Genomic DNA, 14,593 nt, shown 5'->3' with positions numbered 1-14,593 from the left:
GAAATCAGTAGATTCTGTAGGCTAGCTAGAGCCTCACACTTTGACAGTAAGCTGAGTGAAGATTAACGGTCGTATTTACCATAATGGACCCGTTTACCAGGTCAACAATGCAAAGTTAGGTTTAATAAGGTGAAACTTTATATTATAACTCAAAACGCCCCCTGCTGGCTAGTTGTGGGGGAAACAGCACTGAGGTTTATGGTAATAATTGGAAAGTCCCCGTTTAAATGGACATCCCAGTCATTCTGTGGCCGTTCTGGATTTCACACACAAACTTTTCAGCTGTCAGTAATCTGACCGTCCTTTAGTCTTTCTGGGGTTAGTGACAGCCTGAACAGGAGACATCCCATAATTTAGACCCCCCCCTCCCCTCAGCATCCTAACCATCCTTTAGTCTTTCTACGGTTGCCGACAGCCTGAACAGGAGACATCCCATAACTTTAGCCCCCCCCCATTACAAATCTTGTCCACCAGTGGACTTCATTTGACTGCAAGGAAGCAGCACTTTTAATTTTCTACTTCATGACAATGGTTCCCAGACAAAGGAGTCCCCAGAAAAACTATTTTTCCTTTGCCCAAATTAGACAATCTTGACTTTCAGATCAAATAAACTCTATCTGGTTTATTAGGCACCCTTTGTTAATATTGTCATTATTAAATATTTATAACGCACTCAGTGGCTATGTGGTCATATAGATCCTTAATATAATGGTTTGTGAAATAGCCACTGCGCTGTATCCGGTGAAATAAAAGGTTTGAGGTGGGGGGCCCCATTGAGGTGGGGGGTCCCTAGCCACAGGAGGTCCATTTTAGGGGAGAAGCTGCTTTTACGTAATTCTGTGCCCAGTGGATTCACTGTACTTTCCGCGAAACGACTCACAGCAGCATTTAGAGAACGAGCATATCACATATTTACATTCTTTTATATTGTACATGTTTCACTTTTTTTAATATTGAGCATTATGTACAGAATCCATTTCATATTCACATATTTGTACATTTATAATTATCTATGGTACATGAAACAACGGAAATGACATTCCCATGACATTCCATTAGTGCTATTCCTACACAATTTTTTCCCCCAAAAAATGTATTCACAAATAGGTTGTATGAAACGTCACTGAATCGTTTACTGTGCTCAAACGCACAAAGGTCTACAATACAAAACGTGTTTTTAATTGATTCGTGTTTCCTGAGATTAAAGTGTTCCTCTCCCGAAGACTTGGAGCACGTCCTTTGTCCAACAGCACACATTAGGGCAACGCGTGTGGAGTGATAGGACCGAGTAGGCTACAATCTTGTTTCTGCAAGTGCGCCGTTTTAACCGCACGATTACGATAACTGCAGGGGCGATAATCTCAGATAAAATTAAAGAGTTCGTTGAAAACAAAGGTTCATGATTTTGCTCCAATAATGCACCTGCAGATGTCTCATCCCCCCGAACTCTGTAGCCTACACAGAAATTTAGAAAACATATCGCTAGCCCCGCCTCCAGCCACGGCTCCGGCACCGGCCACGGCACCAGCCGTACTTCCGTAGGCGCTCCGTTTCCCATTCGTGGTTTGTTTTTCTCTGACATGTGCAAATATGCGCTCATTTGCTAGTGAAATGTCACCAGCCGAATACGCTCGCTTGTGCGCTCGGACTATAAACATGAACCAGAAAGGTTACGGCCCACAACAGTTGCTATGGCAACGAAACGGAAAACAAACAAAAAAAAAACAAAAAAAAAATCAAGCGACCATTATTTGACATTTGACCCGAACCGTAAATATTTAGCTTTTTTAAATTTCATGAATAATCGCTCGCCCCGATCGATTTTTTTTTTTTTTTAAAACGACAACTGTGCGCCAGTCAAATCACAGCAACATTCTCTCAAATCGGGGGGACCGCAGACTAGCCGCTTGACGTTTTCAAAACTGAGCAGCCGGCCATTTTCTTCCCCTTGCGAAGCGATACACGCACAGGTTCTGCCGCTGAAGCGACGGCGCTTTGAGGCTGCTCAGGAGCCGGGCCGATCGGCGCAGCAGCCGGCGGCAGAAGCAGCTGATGCGGTACTCATCCAGGCTACAAAAAAAAGCCTCCCATTCCCGGGCACGTTTCAGGTATTGCTCTTGAACTCGTCAGAAACGACGACTCATTTATATTTATCACCAAAACAACGACAAACTGAGAAGTGTACCCTTTCTTTCAAAAGGGTTCGGGAATTTTTTTTTAGGAGAGGAACGGTACAGTGCAGTTCATGGAAAAATGGGCGCACACAAAGGAGACCCTCTTTCGGGGTTGATGTTGGCAGTTCCCAGTTCAGTGTTCATCTTGGCTCGTCCTGGGACAGGGTTAGAAAGCAGAAAGGGGTCCACTTTCATTGGCTTCTCACCAGCGGCGGCGGGTTTAACACCGGTCTCCTCCGTGCACCACTGGCGATGAGTTCGGTCTTAATCCCATTTGATCCGTGTCATCCTCTCTCCTCCCTTTATTCCTTTGCTATTCCCTCGTTACTTTCGCCACTCCCTCCGGCACACAGTCCCCTTGGCTCCTGCCCCCTGCCCCCCGGCCCCACCCCCGCCTGGCCCACCCACCCCTCAGGTGGCCTGCTTGTCCGGGTGGCTCTTGAGCTTGTGGAATTTGACGCTGTCCAGCTTCTCGAACCTCTTGCCGCAGTGCTCGCAGGTGAAGTTGTACTGGGCCTCCGTCGTGTGCTTCTTCATGTGCCAGTTGAGCGATGCCCGCTGGCGGCACTGGTACCCGCATATCTCACACCTGGCACAGAGGGGCGGGGCAAGCAGAGGGGGCAGCAAGCGCCACGTGAATTCTTAACGAATCAGGAAGCACGAACATCCACACCAGTGGTCTCCAAACCCCGGCCCTGGAGAGCTACAGGGTCTGCTGGTTTTTTGTTTTCACCTTAAAAGCAGCGCCCAGCTGAGACCCAAGACACCAGGAGAGTTGAGTTAACAGTGTGATCAACTGCTCCAATTGATTCATGAAGGGAAGAGTCACTATGAACACCAGCAGACCCTGTAGCTCTCCAGGACCAGGGTTGGAGACCACTGATCTACACCACTGCTATGTAAAAAAAAAGTTGTGTAAGTCGCTCTAGATAAGAGCTTCAGCTAAATGCCTGTAATGTAATGTAATGTAATACACCAGGGCTGTCCAAACTTCTCCAAAAAGGGCAGATGATTGTGGGTGTAGGTTTTTGTTATAGTACCAGCATTGCGACACCTGCTTCGGGTAATTACATAACCACGGTCTCCAATCAAGACCTCGATAGGGAGAATCAGGTGTTGTAGTCATAATAAATCAGCATCCACATTAGCCCTTTTCAAACAAGACTGGTCAGCCCTGATTTATATGAACTTATATAGCAAATATTTAAGTCATAAAGTTTATTGTATTACTACAGTATTCTGTAGTACTGAGTTAAGTTATTGAGCTTTTCCCCAAGTTATTAAAGTATAACAAAGACAGAGGGAGTTTTTCTTGATAATCGATGTGAAATTCACTTCATAGTGTCCTAAGTTTTGTTTCCTGGTGTCAGCAATTGAACAGAAGCAAATTAACTTAAATGAATAAACTGAAACTGAATTCATATTGCTAGCAAGGGCCTTGTTTTAGAGTGACAGTCCCCACTAAATGGTCAGTGTTAGGTAGTGTTCAGTCAACACTAACACCACCGTACAGTAACACTTTAGCTGAAAAGTGAATGAAATGAGGAATGTGGACACATATTCAGAGCGATGCTTAGTGCTCATCCATATCGCAACACAACAGGAGAAACCCAGGGAAAGAGTTTAGCTGAACACATGAGCCCTTTTACTGCAGCTTAATGAAAGGCTGGAGATGTCCAACCAAGACGTTTCCCTGGGTTTGAGAGCTTACTGCAGGGGCGTCTCTCCCGTGTGCGTTCGCCGGTGAACCTCCAGGTGATTCTTCCGTTTGAACGACTTCCCGCACGTCTCACAGATAAAGTCCCGCACACCTGTGGACAGGTAGGAGAGGAAGGAAGGGAGTGAAATGGAGGAAAAGAATGGAGTGAAACGGAAGAGAGGAACGAAGGGGGTGGAATGGAAGAGGGGAATGAAGAGAGTGCAACGGAGGAGAAGAACAGAGTGAAATGGAGGAGAGGAATGAAGAGAGTGAAAAGGAGGAGAGGAATGGAGGGAGTGAAATGGAGGATGTACAAATGAACTGAGCTCCAGTATAAGGTGTGCCCTATGATGTTCTGGTGACCTGTCTAAGAAATCTAAGCACCCCTAGGAGTGCATATGCATGCGAGTGTGGATGTGTGTGTGTGTGTGTGTGTGCGTGTGTGAATGTGTGAGCTAGTGTGAGAGTGCGTGTGTGGGTGTGCGTGTCTTCGTGCATGCGTGTGTGAGCATGTACGCGTGTGTACCTGAGTGGATGATCATGTGGCGATGCAGGTGGTTGGAGAGGTAGAACTTCTTTCCGCAGCCAGGATGAGGGCACACCTTAGTCCTGCCCTTCCTGTGGACCAGATTGACGTGATTCTGCAGAAACACACACACACACCGGCACTCAGAAAGAGCACAAAGCACTTCCTGTGCCCAGTCACATTATTCTCAGAGCCAATCAGAGAGACAGCCAGATATGAATCCCTTCAGCGAGGCAGTCATGTGACTCCACAGAATCAAACTGAAACAGACAACTGGGCAGATGTAACCAGGCAGGGCCGAGCATCTTCAAACCCAAAAATAGCAAATTAAAAATCCCATAATCTTTTAAGAACATCCCAGCACGTTCTGGTAATTTGTATTTGTCCTAATACTGTATCTTGTTCTTCTGCCTAGTTGGCTTTGCAGAGGTTAGGTCAGAATAGTGTTCACTGTGTGAACTAAACTGTGTTCTCGGCTAGAAATAAGTACAAAATAAGTATTGTATCTTACTGAACCTGTGTTTAGTAGTTGTCTATGACCATGAAATGCACTTTTTGTACGTCGCTTTGGATTAAAGCGTCTGCCAAATAAATGTAATGTAATGTAACATTAAAGAGTAAACGTGAACAGAAAGCAGTATGTATGCACCTCCCAGAAAACTAGAATATACAAATACAGGAGTCAGGTTAAGACAAAGTAAACCACAAGGTGAACGGAGTACTCTGCACAACGAAAAGCCACATATAGGAGCAACAGCACTACTGTAAATTGTGGATCACAATTTAATTTCAATTCAGTCAGTTTGAGAAATGAACGGAAACGCAAATCCATTCATATAAAAATCCCCACAGAACATTATGAGCATTTTTTCCAGTATGGTTCACAGCATGAATTTCAATTCATTTTCTGGACCGACCATTTTGAATCGAAACTGTCCCCACCCTGTGGCAGCACGGTTTCTCCTTTAACACTAGAATGTGCATCAAAAGGCTGTGGCCAGTCTCTTTTGATGTTTAGGAGCATTACATCACACCTCATTTTATTTGGCAGACGCTTTTATCCAAAGTGAAGTACAATAACGGCCTACCAAAGGTCACTGAAGCAACCACAGAACACCAGGTCAGGTGAGGTACGGTCCTCATAAAGTATCAAATATCAAAAAACTCTGTCATCGTTAAAATCGTGCATTTGGCAAAACAACTTGGGATTGGCACTCAATGGAAGATGTTCTATGAAAAGAAAAATGTTTTAAGTAACAAATGTAATTAATCTCACCTAACTATCTGAGACAGGCAACATCTGCTGGCACTTGAACATTCTGACTTGTGTGAAGCCCGTCAAGACTACTACAACTAGAAGATGACTCTCATTAAAGGGCATACCTCCACCAACAAAGCATGCAAAGTCTGCTGATACGCACACAAAGTTTCATAGTGTTACGTGAAGCCATTCAGAAATTCTATGCCTTTTTCTGAGAAGCCACGCCCCCTTCTGTCCTACTGATGTGAAAAGGTAGTCTGTCCTTCCTTGCCACATGACCAAGCTTTCCACAAAGTTTTGTGCAAATCCATTCATAATTTTCGGAGATATCCTGTTAGCATACAGACAGACAAACAAACTGGGGCAAAACATAACCCACTCAACACTGTTGGCTGAGCTAAAACTGTCTTTCTTGGAAGTTAAGCCATAATCAATAGCCTGCCAGTTACAGAGAATTATGAGATATACAATAAGATCGTTTACACTCATTTAACAAAAAGCCATTGTAGTGCAGGCAGGGTCAACTACATGAAGTTCTTCTTCTTGCACAGACCAACTACAACCTATACAAATTTAGCACAGTAAAACTAGACTGCACTGTACAGAGCTTTGCGAGAAAGTTTCCAATTTACCATGGCAAAAAATGTATGGATGCACAAGAAGCCTTTCTGACACTTCAACATTTGGATGAAATGGAGTCATACATACATCTACACTCATTTGTTTCTGTAAAACGCCACTGTTCTTATCATGCAACACTCTTTTATTACGCTGACCAGCACGAACACGTCTTTTTCTGATTTGTTATAATTGAAAATGTTATATACATATGCATAACAGTGGAATTAAATTTTTTTTTTTTTTTTTTAAAGTTTTTGTTATTTTAAAAACAGGTTTTGTCTTCCAATGTGTCCTGGAAATTGTGTGAATGGCGAGCAGCGTACAGCAGGGGGCGCTGTAATTTACCTGAAAACTGCTGATGGCCACGTACACCTGGCTGCAGCCCTCGTACGGACAGTGGAACATCTTCAGCATCCCGTCAGCCTCGACGACGGGCCCCCTCCTGCTCCGCCTGGACCTAAAACAGCCCAGAGAACAGGGCCTTAACGACCTCACTCAGCGACACAATCACCAATCACACAGGGCTCGAATCACAATCCGAGCAATACCATCCCAATCACGCAGGGCCGTAACGACCAATCACCAATCACGCAGGGCCGTAAAAACAACATGCGGTTACATCCCCCGCGGCCGTCGCCTCCCATTGGCCATGGCCATATTTAATCCATTCTTTAGTGAAACATTCAGTTGCAATTCATTTAGGATGGCAATGAATGGTCTTTAAAATTTTCTCGAATCTAAGCCTAATATACAAGCACATGAGCAGCATGTATCCCCTCTCTGAAATTTGGAATGCCCAGTCCTGTTAATGCAGCTCCTATTGGCTCAGCCGGCACCACCGATTTGGGAGGGCGCAGACGAGCACGCGCTCTCTCTCCCGAGGCACCCGGTGTGACTGAGCACGACCCGGGTCCCATACGCACCGGCCCAGGGCCCGCTGGCTCTCTCTCTCCGGGGGGGCCTCCGCTCGCAGGGGCCCCACGCTGGGCTGCAGCAGCTGCTTGTTACCCAGGTCTGTGGGGAAGAAACAGCACTCACACACTGCAGGTATAAGCACTAACAGCACTCACACACTGCAGGTATAAGCACTAACAGCACTCACACACCGCAGGTATAACCACTAACAACTCACACACACTGCAGGTATAACCACTAACAACCCTCACACACTGCAGGTATAACCACTAACAGCCCTCACACACTGCAGGTATAACCACTAACAACCCTCACACACTGCAGGTATAACCACTAACAGCACTCACACACTGCAGGTATAACCACTAACAACCCTCACACACTGTAGGTATAACCACTAACAACTCTCACACACTGCGGGTACAAACACTAACAGCACTCACACACTGCAGGTATAAGCACTAACAGCACTCACACACTGCAGGTATAACCACTAACAACTCTCACACACTGCAGGTACAAACACTAACAGCACTCACACACTGCAGGTATAAGCACTAACAGCACTCACACACTGCGGGTATAACCACTAACAGCTCTCACACACTGCAGGTATAAGCACTAACAGCACTCACACACTGCAGGTATAAGCACTAACAGCACTCACACACTGCGGGTATAACCACTAACAGCTCTCACACACTGCGGGTATAACCACTAACAGCACTCACACACTGCGGGTATAAGCACTAACAGCACTCACACACTGCGGGTATAAGCACTAACAGCACTCACACACTGCGGGTATAACCACTAAAAACTCTCACACACTGCAGGTATAAGCACTAACAGCACTCACACACTGCAGGTATAAGCACTAACAACTCTCACACACTGCAGGTATAAGCACTAACAGCACTCACACACTGCAGGTATAAGCACTAACAGCACTCACACACTGCAGGTATAACCACTAACAGCACTCACACACCGCAGGTATAAGCACTAACAACTCTCACACACTGCAGGTATAACCACTAACAGCACTCACACACTGCAGGTATAAGCACTAACAACTCTCACACACTGCGGGTATAACCACTAACAGCACTCACACACTGCGGGTATAAGCACTAACACCTCTCACACACTGCAGGTATAAGCACTAACAACTCTCACACACCCCAGGTATAACCACTAACAACTCACACACTGCAGGTCTAAGCACTAACAGCACTCACACACTGCGGGTATAACCACTAACAGCTCTCACACACTACAGGTATAAGCACTAACAACTCTCACACACTGCAGGTATAAGCACTAACAACTCTCACACACTGCAGGTATAGCACTAAACTTCACACACTGCAGGTATAAGCACTAACACACTCACACACTGCAGGTATAACACTAACACACTCACACACTGCAGGTATAAGCACTAACACCTCACACACTGCAGGTATAAGCACTAACACTCTCACACACTGCAGGTATAACACTAACAACTCTCACACACTGCAGGTGTAAGCACTAACACACTCACACACTGCAGGTATAAGCACTAACACACTCACACACTGCGGTATAACCACTAACACACTCTCACACACGCAGGTATAAGCACTAACAGCACTCACACACTGCAGGTATAAGCACTAACAACTCTCACACACTGCGGGTATAAGCATTAACAACTCTCACACACTGCAGGTATAAGCACTAACAGCACTCACACACTGCAGGTATAAGCACTAACAGCACTCACACACTGCAGGTATAAACTAACACTCTCACACACTGCAGGTATAAGCACTAACACACTCACACACTGCAGGTATAAGCACTAACAACTCTCACACACTGCGGGTATAAGCACTAACAACTCTCACACACTGCAGGTATAAGCACTAACAACTCTCACACACTGCGGGTATAAGCACTAACAGCTCTCACACACTGCAGGTATAAGCACTAACAACTCTCACACACTGCAGGTATAAGCACTAACAACTCTCACACACTGCAGGTATAAGCACTAACAGCTCTCACACACTGCAGGTATAAGCACTAACAACTCTCACACACTGCAGGTGTAAGCACTAACAGCTCACACACTGCAGGTATAAGCACTAACAGCTCTCTCACACTGCAGGTGTAAGTATTGTACCTTATTGAACCTGTTTTGAAGTAGTTCTAATGACCTTTGACATGCACTTTTGTACGTCGCTTTGGATAAGAGTGTCTGCTAAATACATGTGATGTGATGTAATGTAAAAGGTCCTCAGAGCGGTGATCCGTACCCCGCATGGCGCCCGAGTCGGGCACGGCTGCTTTGAGCGCGGCCTCCGGCTGGCACACCTGATTGTAGGCCACGCCCTCAATAAAGGTGCAGGTGACTTCGTCCCCGCCCCCGCCCCCCATGTTCAGCTGGATGCCCTCCGATGCCAGGGCCTCGTACCCAGGGCCAGTGATGATGATGACCTGCTGTGAGGGGGGGGGGAGAGAGTCAGAGAGAGAGGAAGAAAGAGACAGAGAGAGAGAGAGAGAGAGAGACTTTCAGAATATCCTCTGAAGAAGTATACTCAAGTATATTACAGGTGAGTTACTGAGCTTTGGGATGTAAACTATTAGCTATACTACAAAAGCACCTCAAATGTTTTTTATAATTTTTTTTTTTTTTTACCTGAGATCCCTCTAAAGCCCCCCTTCCATCTGGGATCTGGCAGCTGGCCACCACCGTCTGCAGGGTCTGGGGTTCGAACAGATCCCCCTGGCCCGTCACCTGCACGGTGGGCGGGGCTTGCGGAGGGTGGGGCTGATGGTTGCCGTTGGCGACGTGGTTCCTCAGCACGCCCGCGTCCCCGTTCTCCAGCCGATCCGCCATGGCCGCCGTCACCACCACGCACTCGTACCCCTCGGGGCCCTCCGCCGCCCCCCCGCCCCGGACCCCACAGCCCCCCAGCGCGTCCCCGCCCCCCTTCTCGTCCTCCGTCGCGTTGTCATTCTCCATGGCGACGCCTCGGCACGACCCCTCGTTTTCCGACTCCTGCTCCAAGCCCTTGTCCCCCTCCATCACCACCTCCATCTCCCAGATGGACGGCTCCCCCATGGAGAGCTCGGCGGACGGGGTGTCTGTCCGGGACACGGGGCCTGGGAGCTGCTTTGGGACGGTCGCCTGTCCCACGTGGTTCAGGGTTACCGCCACGTCCCGCTGGCCGGCCTCCTCCGACTCCTCCCCGGCGTCTGTCGGGACGGGAGCACAACGAAACGGAGTGCAAGATGACAGTCGGGCCAAGTGGTCCATTTCAACCCTACCGTCCAGTAGGTTTTCACTCCAACCATAACAAAGTCCACGTCATTCAACAGCTAGAGATTTACTGTCCTGTAGTTTCTCACTACACCCCTAACACAGCACACCTCGTTCAACAGCTAGAGATCTACCGTCCTGTAGGTTTTCACTCCACCGTTAACAAAACATGCCTCTCTCAACAGCTAGAGATCGCATTTAGCTGCTAATCAGTAGAGTCAGTTGTGCCAAATTAGGGTTGAAATGAAAACCTACAGGACGGTAGATCTCCAGGAACAGGTCTGGGCAGCCCTGATTTAAACCTTTTGTTTTTTTGTTAATTCAAAGATAAATCAATTAAGAGGTTAACTCTTAACCATTGTAACTAATACAAGGACCGACAACTACAGACCTGTAAACTGACAGGAAGCAGCGGCTGCCGCCGCTCTCCTCTTCCTTCTTGCCCGAGTCCTGAGGCCTCGCGTCTGCGCGGGCGTGCGGCCACTTTCCTCGGCCTCCGCCTCGGTCTCGGACTCGCTGGCGCCCGCTGCTGGTGAGCACAAGCGCTGCAGGAAGGAATGGCCCGCCGGACACCGCCAGACGGCAGAAGCGACAATGCCGAGCGGCGGCTCCAGAGCCCGCAGCTGCGGTTCGTGCGGACAGGAGCGGGCGTGCTCCTGGTACCACTGCACAAGGCCGCGGAGGCTGCTCATCTCCTCAATCTTTTCTGGAGAGCAAGAGAGCTACGGTAAAGCTACCGGAAAGCAGCACGGCACAGGCACACACAGAGAGGGAGATTGTGCTTTATAAATTCCGCAAAGCGAATTAACATGATTTAACCTTTTTTTTTTTGCATAAATCTGAGCATTTCATAATTGTTAAATATGACAGGTGCGCACGTCGTTTGCCTGTCACATACGGGTAGACTGATAAATGACAGGATGTGCATTTTCTTGTTGCTTTGGAAGTAACCGCAGTGGCTTAAATAAACTACACGTCAAAAGCAGCCCACTCACCGTTTTTTTGTTTGATCGACAGTTCTGCTGTAGGTCTCTTCCTAAAATGCACGACAGAAATTTGAACGAATCACAGCAGGTCCTGTATCAAACTGTCCTTAGAAGAGAGCCTTGTGGAACTTAGCTGGCTGCCGTGAGTGCACCCGTTTTATAACAAATGCATGTACTACAGCTACACACTCGTTAGCACATTGTTGGTCCACATTTGAAAAGTAAATTGTAACAAATACAAAGAGTGGATGCTAGCTTCGTTACATTTGTGTGTGAGACATGTGGCTTGCTAAACACAAGCAGGACAGCTAGTCAACTAGAATACGACGATCAAACCGAAACTAATAGCGTTGGCCAGCTAGCTTGATAGCAACTTATCGACCCTAGATAGCACGACATTTATGCAGCCACTTCTCAAGATTCCTTTGATCACACTCAGCTATTATTTTTTTCGTTTTAAAACATTTCAAAGGAAGGAACCTACCCACTGTATTTTTGTGGATACCTCTCCCCGTACGTTGAATGCAACAAGATTAAGTACTCAGCGAGTCCAGCGTCACTCAAGCTGGTCCGCCGCCTCAGTTCGCTCCAGACCTTGTGCGATTCTCCGAGGTACACGCGCCTAACGTCATACTTTTTCCGCGACTCCAGTCGCCTCTTCGCCCGATCGGTATCTGTGAGCCGAGGTCGACCTCTGCACCGCCTCAGTATTGCAGAGATCTGTTCTCCGGCTTCCCCACTGTCCAGGGTACTCGCCTCTTCGCCATAAGCGTCCGCCATCTTGACAACAGCTGTCTGTTGTTGTGGTAAGAGACTTGACCTTACCGGAAGTTGATAGTCGTACCTTCCAGGAAGTAGAGCATGGGTTCTACCATAGAATACCAAACTATAATTTCCTCGCGGGAAACTATCATTTCGGTTAGATGTGTTCACTGTCAGTGAAATGACGCGTATGAGAAATATGTGGACGACATTTTTCTTAAAATAGCACGATATGGCGGATATTTTAGCACTCGTTTTGAAGCATAATAGTGCACAAACTCAGGGTTTAAAGAACTTCAGTTTCACCTCTGGTACTGGCTGGAATACATCGCCGTGCATGATTGTGGGGGAGCGTTGTGGTATTAAAACGTCGCTTTTGTTTTTGGCCGCAGTTACAGCTGCATCGGAGTTAGGGGTGAAAGTGCTGTTTCTCACTCCGACTCCAATCCAGAAACTCCCCGCACCGCTTCAAGACTCCCTCGCTAACTTGAACCCCGATGGTCTGAAGGTAGTAACTGGGTCCCCTCCCAGCCTTTGTGTACATACCCTCTACTTTCCAAAAGGTGTCGCTGTCTTTTCATCTTTTCTGGAGACTAGGGCAAAAATATATTTTTAAATGGTGCATGTGGACCGAACGTTATCAAGTGCTACGTGTGTACATACCTTCTTAAAATATGTGAATCTGAAAACCGTTTTCCAATAATTAAGTATATGAGTATTGATGTAGCATGTTTACATTAAAGGCATTTGGGGATTCTTATCCAGAGACTACTTTTTAAACACAACCCATTTGTACAGCTGGATATTTTACTTAAGCAATTCAGGCTTAGTACCTTGCACAAGGGTACAACAGCACCTGAGAATCAAACATAAAAACACTGAAGTCTTAACTCTCCAACCGTTATGCTACACTGCCACCCTATATTAGGGCAGTAAAAAGCTGGATAAACTAAGAATATCAGTAAAAGCAGATGTTTTAAGTTGCCACTTATGAACAAAGCAAATACACAACAAATTATAAAAAGTAGAGTTTTCAAATTGGATCATATGGGTCATAAACTGACATGCAGACATTTTTTTATTTTTTTTTCCTCCCACAGAAAATAAAGTTCATGTACCCCAAGTCTCAGGTGGAGCTGCTGCAGGACGTGGCCTCTTTGCACGAGAGTGCCTGTGGGTCGGCCGCACCCCCCTCCCTGCTCATCGTGGACGGGCTGGAGCGCTACCTGGGGGCGGGGCCGGGGGCGGGGGCGGGGCCTGGCGGCAGCCCGCAGGGGGACAGCTGGCTGGCCGCCGCCCACATCTCGGCCCTGCTGGTCGACACGGCGGCCTTCCTCGGCAGGAAGCTGGAGGAGAGGGGCGGGGCCGGCGCCTCCTGCAGGGTCCTGGTCTCTTTCGACACCGAGAGGCAGGGGCACGCGCCCAGCGAGCTGCCGGCCCAGGACCCGGTCCTCTCCGTCCTCGACCGCTACTTCCCGGTGCGGGCCACGCTGGACCGGGACAGGAGTGCCGCCGCCCCCCCCGGCACCGCCGGCGAGCCGGGGGCCGTTTGGCAGGTTTACTTCTCCGGCGTCGGCGTCACTGCCGGCCATGCCCCTGGGAAGGGGAAAGGCCCGAATCTCGGGCTGCAGTGGCGCTTGGCAATCTGCCAAAATGGCGCCATGGAGTTCTCGTTGGTCAGCGGCGAAAACCAAGTGAAACAGTGAGCGTCTTCCGTGTGTGCACACTACCAACTGGCCCAGGAGGAGCTGGAGGGGGGCAGGAGGTGAACAAAGCCTCCATCACCACTGCATCGGTTTCAACATTTTGTATCTAGAATATTTGTGTGTGTGTTCTGAAAAAAAAAACAAAAAACCCATGCAACACCATATTAAAAGTAGTTTCGGTTGCTTTCAATAAACTGGAGAGAGTGTTTAGAACGTAGATGTCAAAACTTGTAATTTTCCATAACGTGGAATTAACGCAGAGGACTTGTATACATTCCCTTTATGAAAGAACTTTATGGCGATTAAAAATGGTAGCAACTGTTATCAGTATTTTGAGACTTTGAACTGGTTTTGACAGCAGAACACATGCATGGCAAGATCATTACAGAATAATTCTAAACATTACTTGGTCAGTAAACACACAATGTTCTGATAAAGGACTTCTACCAATAGTAGAGTGTGAGGAGCAGACATTTTTGTTGTCAATGTTGAGAGGCCCCAGTCTAGTTCAGTCTGATGGTGAGGAACACTCTGGTTAGTTACATGGTTTTAGAGACCATCTGGAGCATGTTTGAATCCAGATTATCAGACACGATAGCTTTGACAGTGTTCTTACATACTTACTGAGAT

The 14,593-nt window shown here is 47.4% G+C and overlaps 2 protein-coding genes across 4 annotated transcripts; one reads left to right on the top strand and one right to left on the bottom strand.

Moving 5' to 3' along the window:
* Positions 1 to 904: 904 nt before the first annotated feature.
* znf653 (zinc finger protein 653) lies at positions 905 to 12,656 on the bottom strand. Of its 3 annotated transcripts, none has more exons than XM_064314816.1 (10): positions 11,980 to 12,656; positions 11,505 to 11,545; positions 10,901 to 11,215; positions 9,886 to 10,445; positions 9,503 to 9,686; positions 7,205 to 7,295; positions 6,627 to 6,738; positions 4,400 to 4,514; positions 3,886 to 3,985; positions 905 to 2,763 (listed from the first exon to the last, which is right to left on the bottom strand). In XM_064314816.1, exons 1-10 carry the CDS (start codon positions 12,273 to 12,275, stop codon positions 2,586 to 2,588), a joined length of 1,992 nt encoding a protein of 663 aa, XP_064170886.1. In that variant the 5' UTR covers positions 12,276 to 12,656; the 3' UTR covers positions 905 to 2,585. The 3 variants fall into 3 exon arrangements, with proteins under 3 accessions (XP_064170886.1, XP_064170887.1, XP_064170888.1); XM_064314817.1 differs by having other exon boundaries at positions 9,503 to 9,683; XM_064314818.1 differs by having other exon boundaries at positions 10,901 to 11,242; positions 11,980 to 12,040.
* Positions 12,283 to 14,287, top strand: swsap1 (SWIM-type zinc finger 7 associated protein 1). The gene is made up of 3 exons (XM_064314824.1): positions 12,283 to 12,301; positions 12,650 to 12,765; positions 13,358 to 14,287. Exon 3 carries the CDS (start codon positions 13,370 to 13,372, stop codon positions 13,961 to 13,963), a length of 594 nt encoding a protein of 197 aa, XP_064170894.1. The 5' UTR covers positions 12,283 to 12,301; positions 12,650 to 12,765; positions 13,358 to 13,369; the 3' UTR covers positions 13,964 to 14,287.
* Positions 14,288 to 14,593: the final 306 nt, after the last annotated feature.

The sequence above is a fragment of the Anguilla rostrata genome, chromosome 17, assembly GCF_018555375.3.
Source record: "Anguilla rostrata isolate EN2019 chromosome 17, ASM1855537v3, whole genome shotgun sequence".
Taxonomy (NCBI): domain Eukaryota; kingdom Metazoa; phylum Chordata; class Actinopteri; order Anguilliformes; family Anguillidae; genus Anguilla; species Anguilla rostrata.
The sequence above is the reverse complement of the archived record's forward strand: the minus strand, read 5'-3'. Positions and strand labels throughout refer to the sequence as shown.

What these genes read in the sequence shown, in the direction of transcription:
- znf653 (XM_064314816.1), bottom strand. Translation starts at nt 12,275, where the DNA reads ATGGCGGACGCTTATGGCGAAGAGGCGAGTACCCTGGACAGTGGGGAA. An exon ending in TGCTTCCTGTCAGTTTACAG is followed by an intron (nt 10,446 to 10,900) that starts GTCTGTAGTTGT and finishes CCGTCCCGACAG; the next exon opens with ACGCCGGGGAGGAGTCGGAG. An exon ending in CGACTCGGGCGCCATGCGGG is followed by an intron (nt 7,296 to 9,502) that starts GTACGGATCACC and finishes TCTTCCCCACAG; the next exon opens with ACCTGGGTAACAAGCAGCTG.
- swsap1 (XM_064314824.1), top strand. Translation starts at nt 13,370, where the DNA reads ATGTACCCCAAGTCTCAGGTGGAGCTGCTGCAGGACGTGGCCTCTTTG.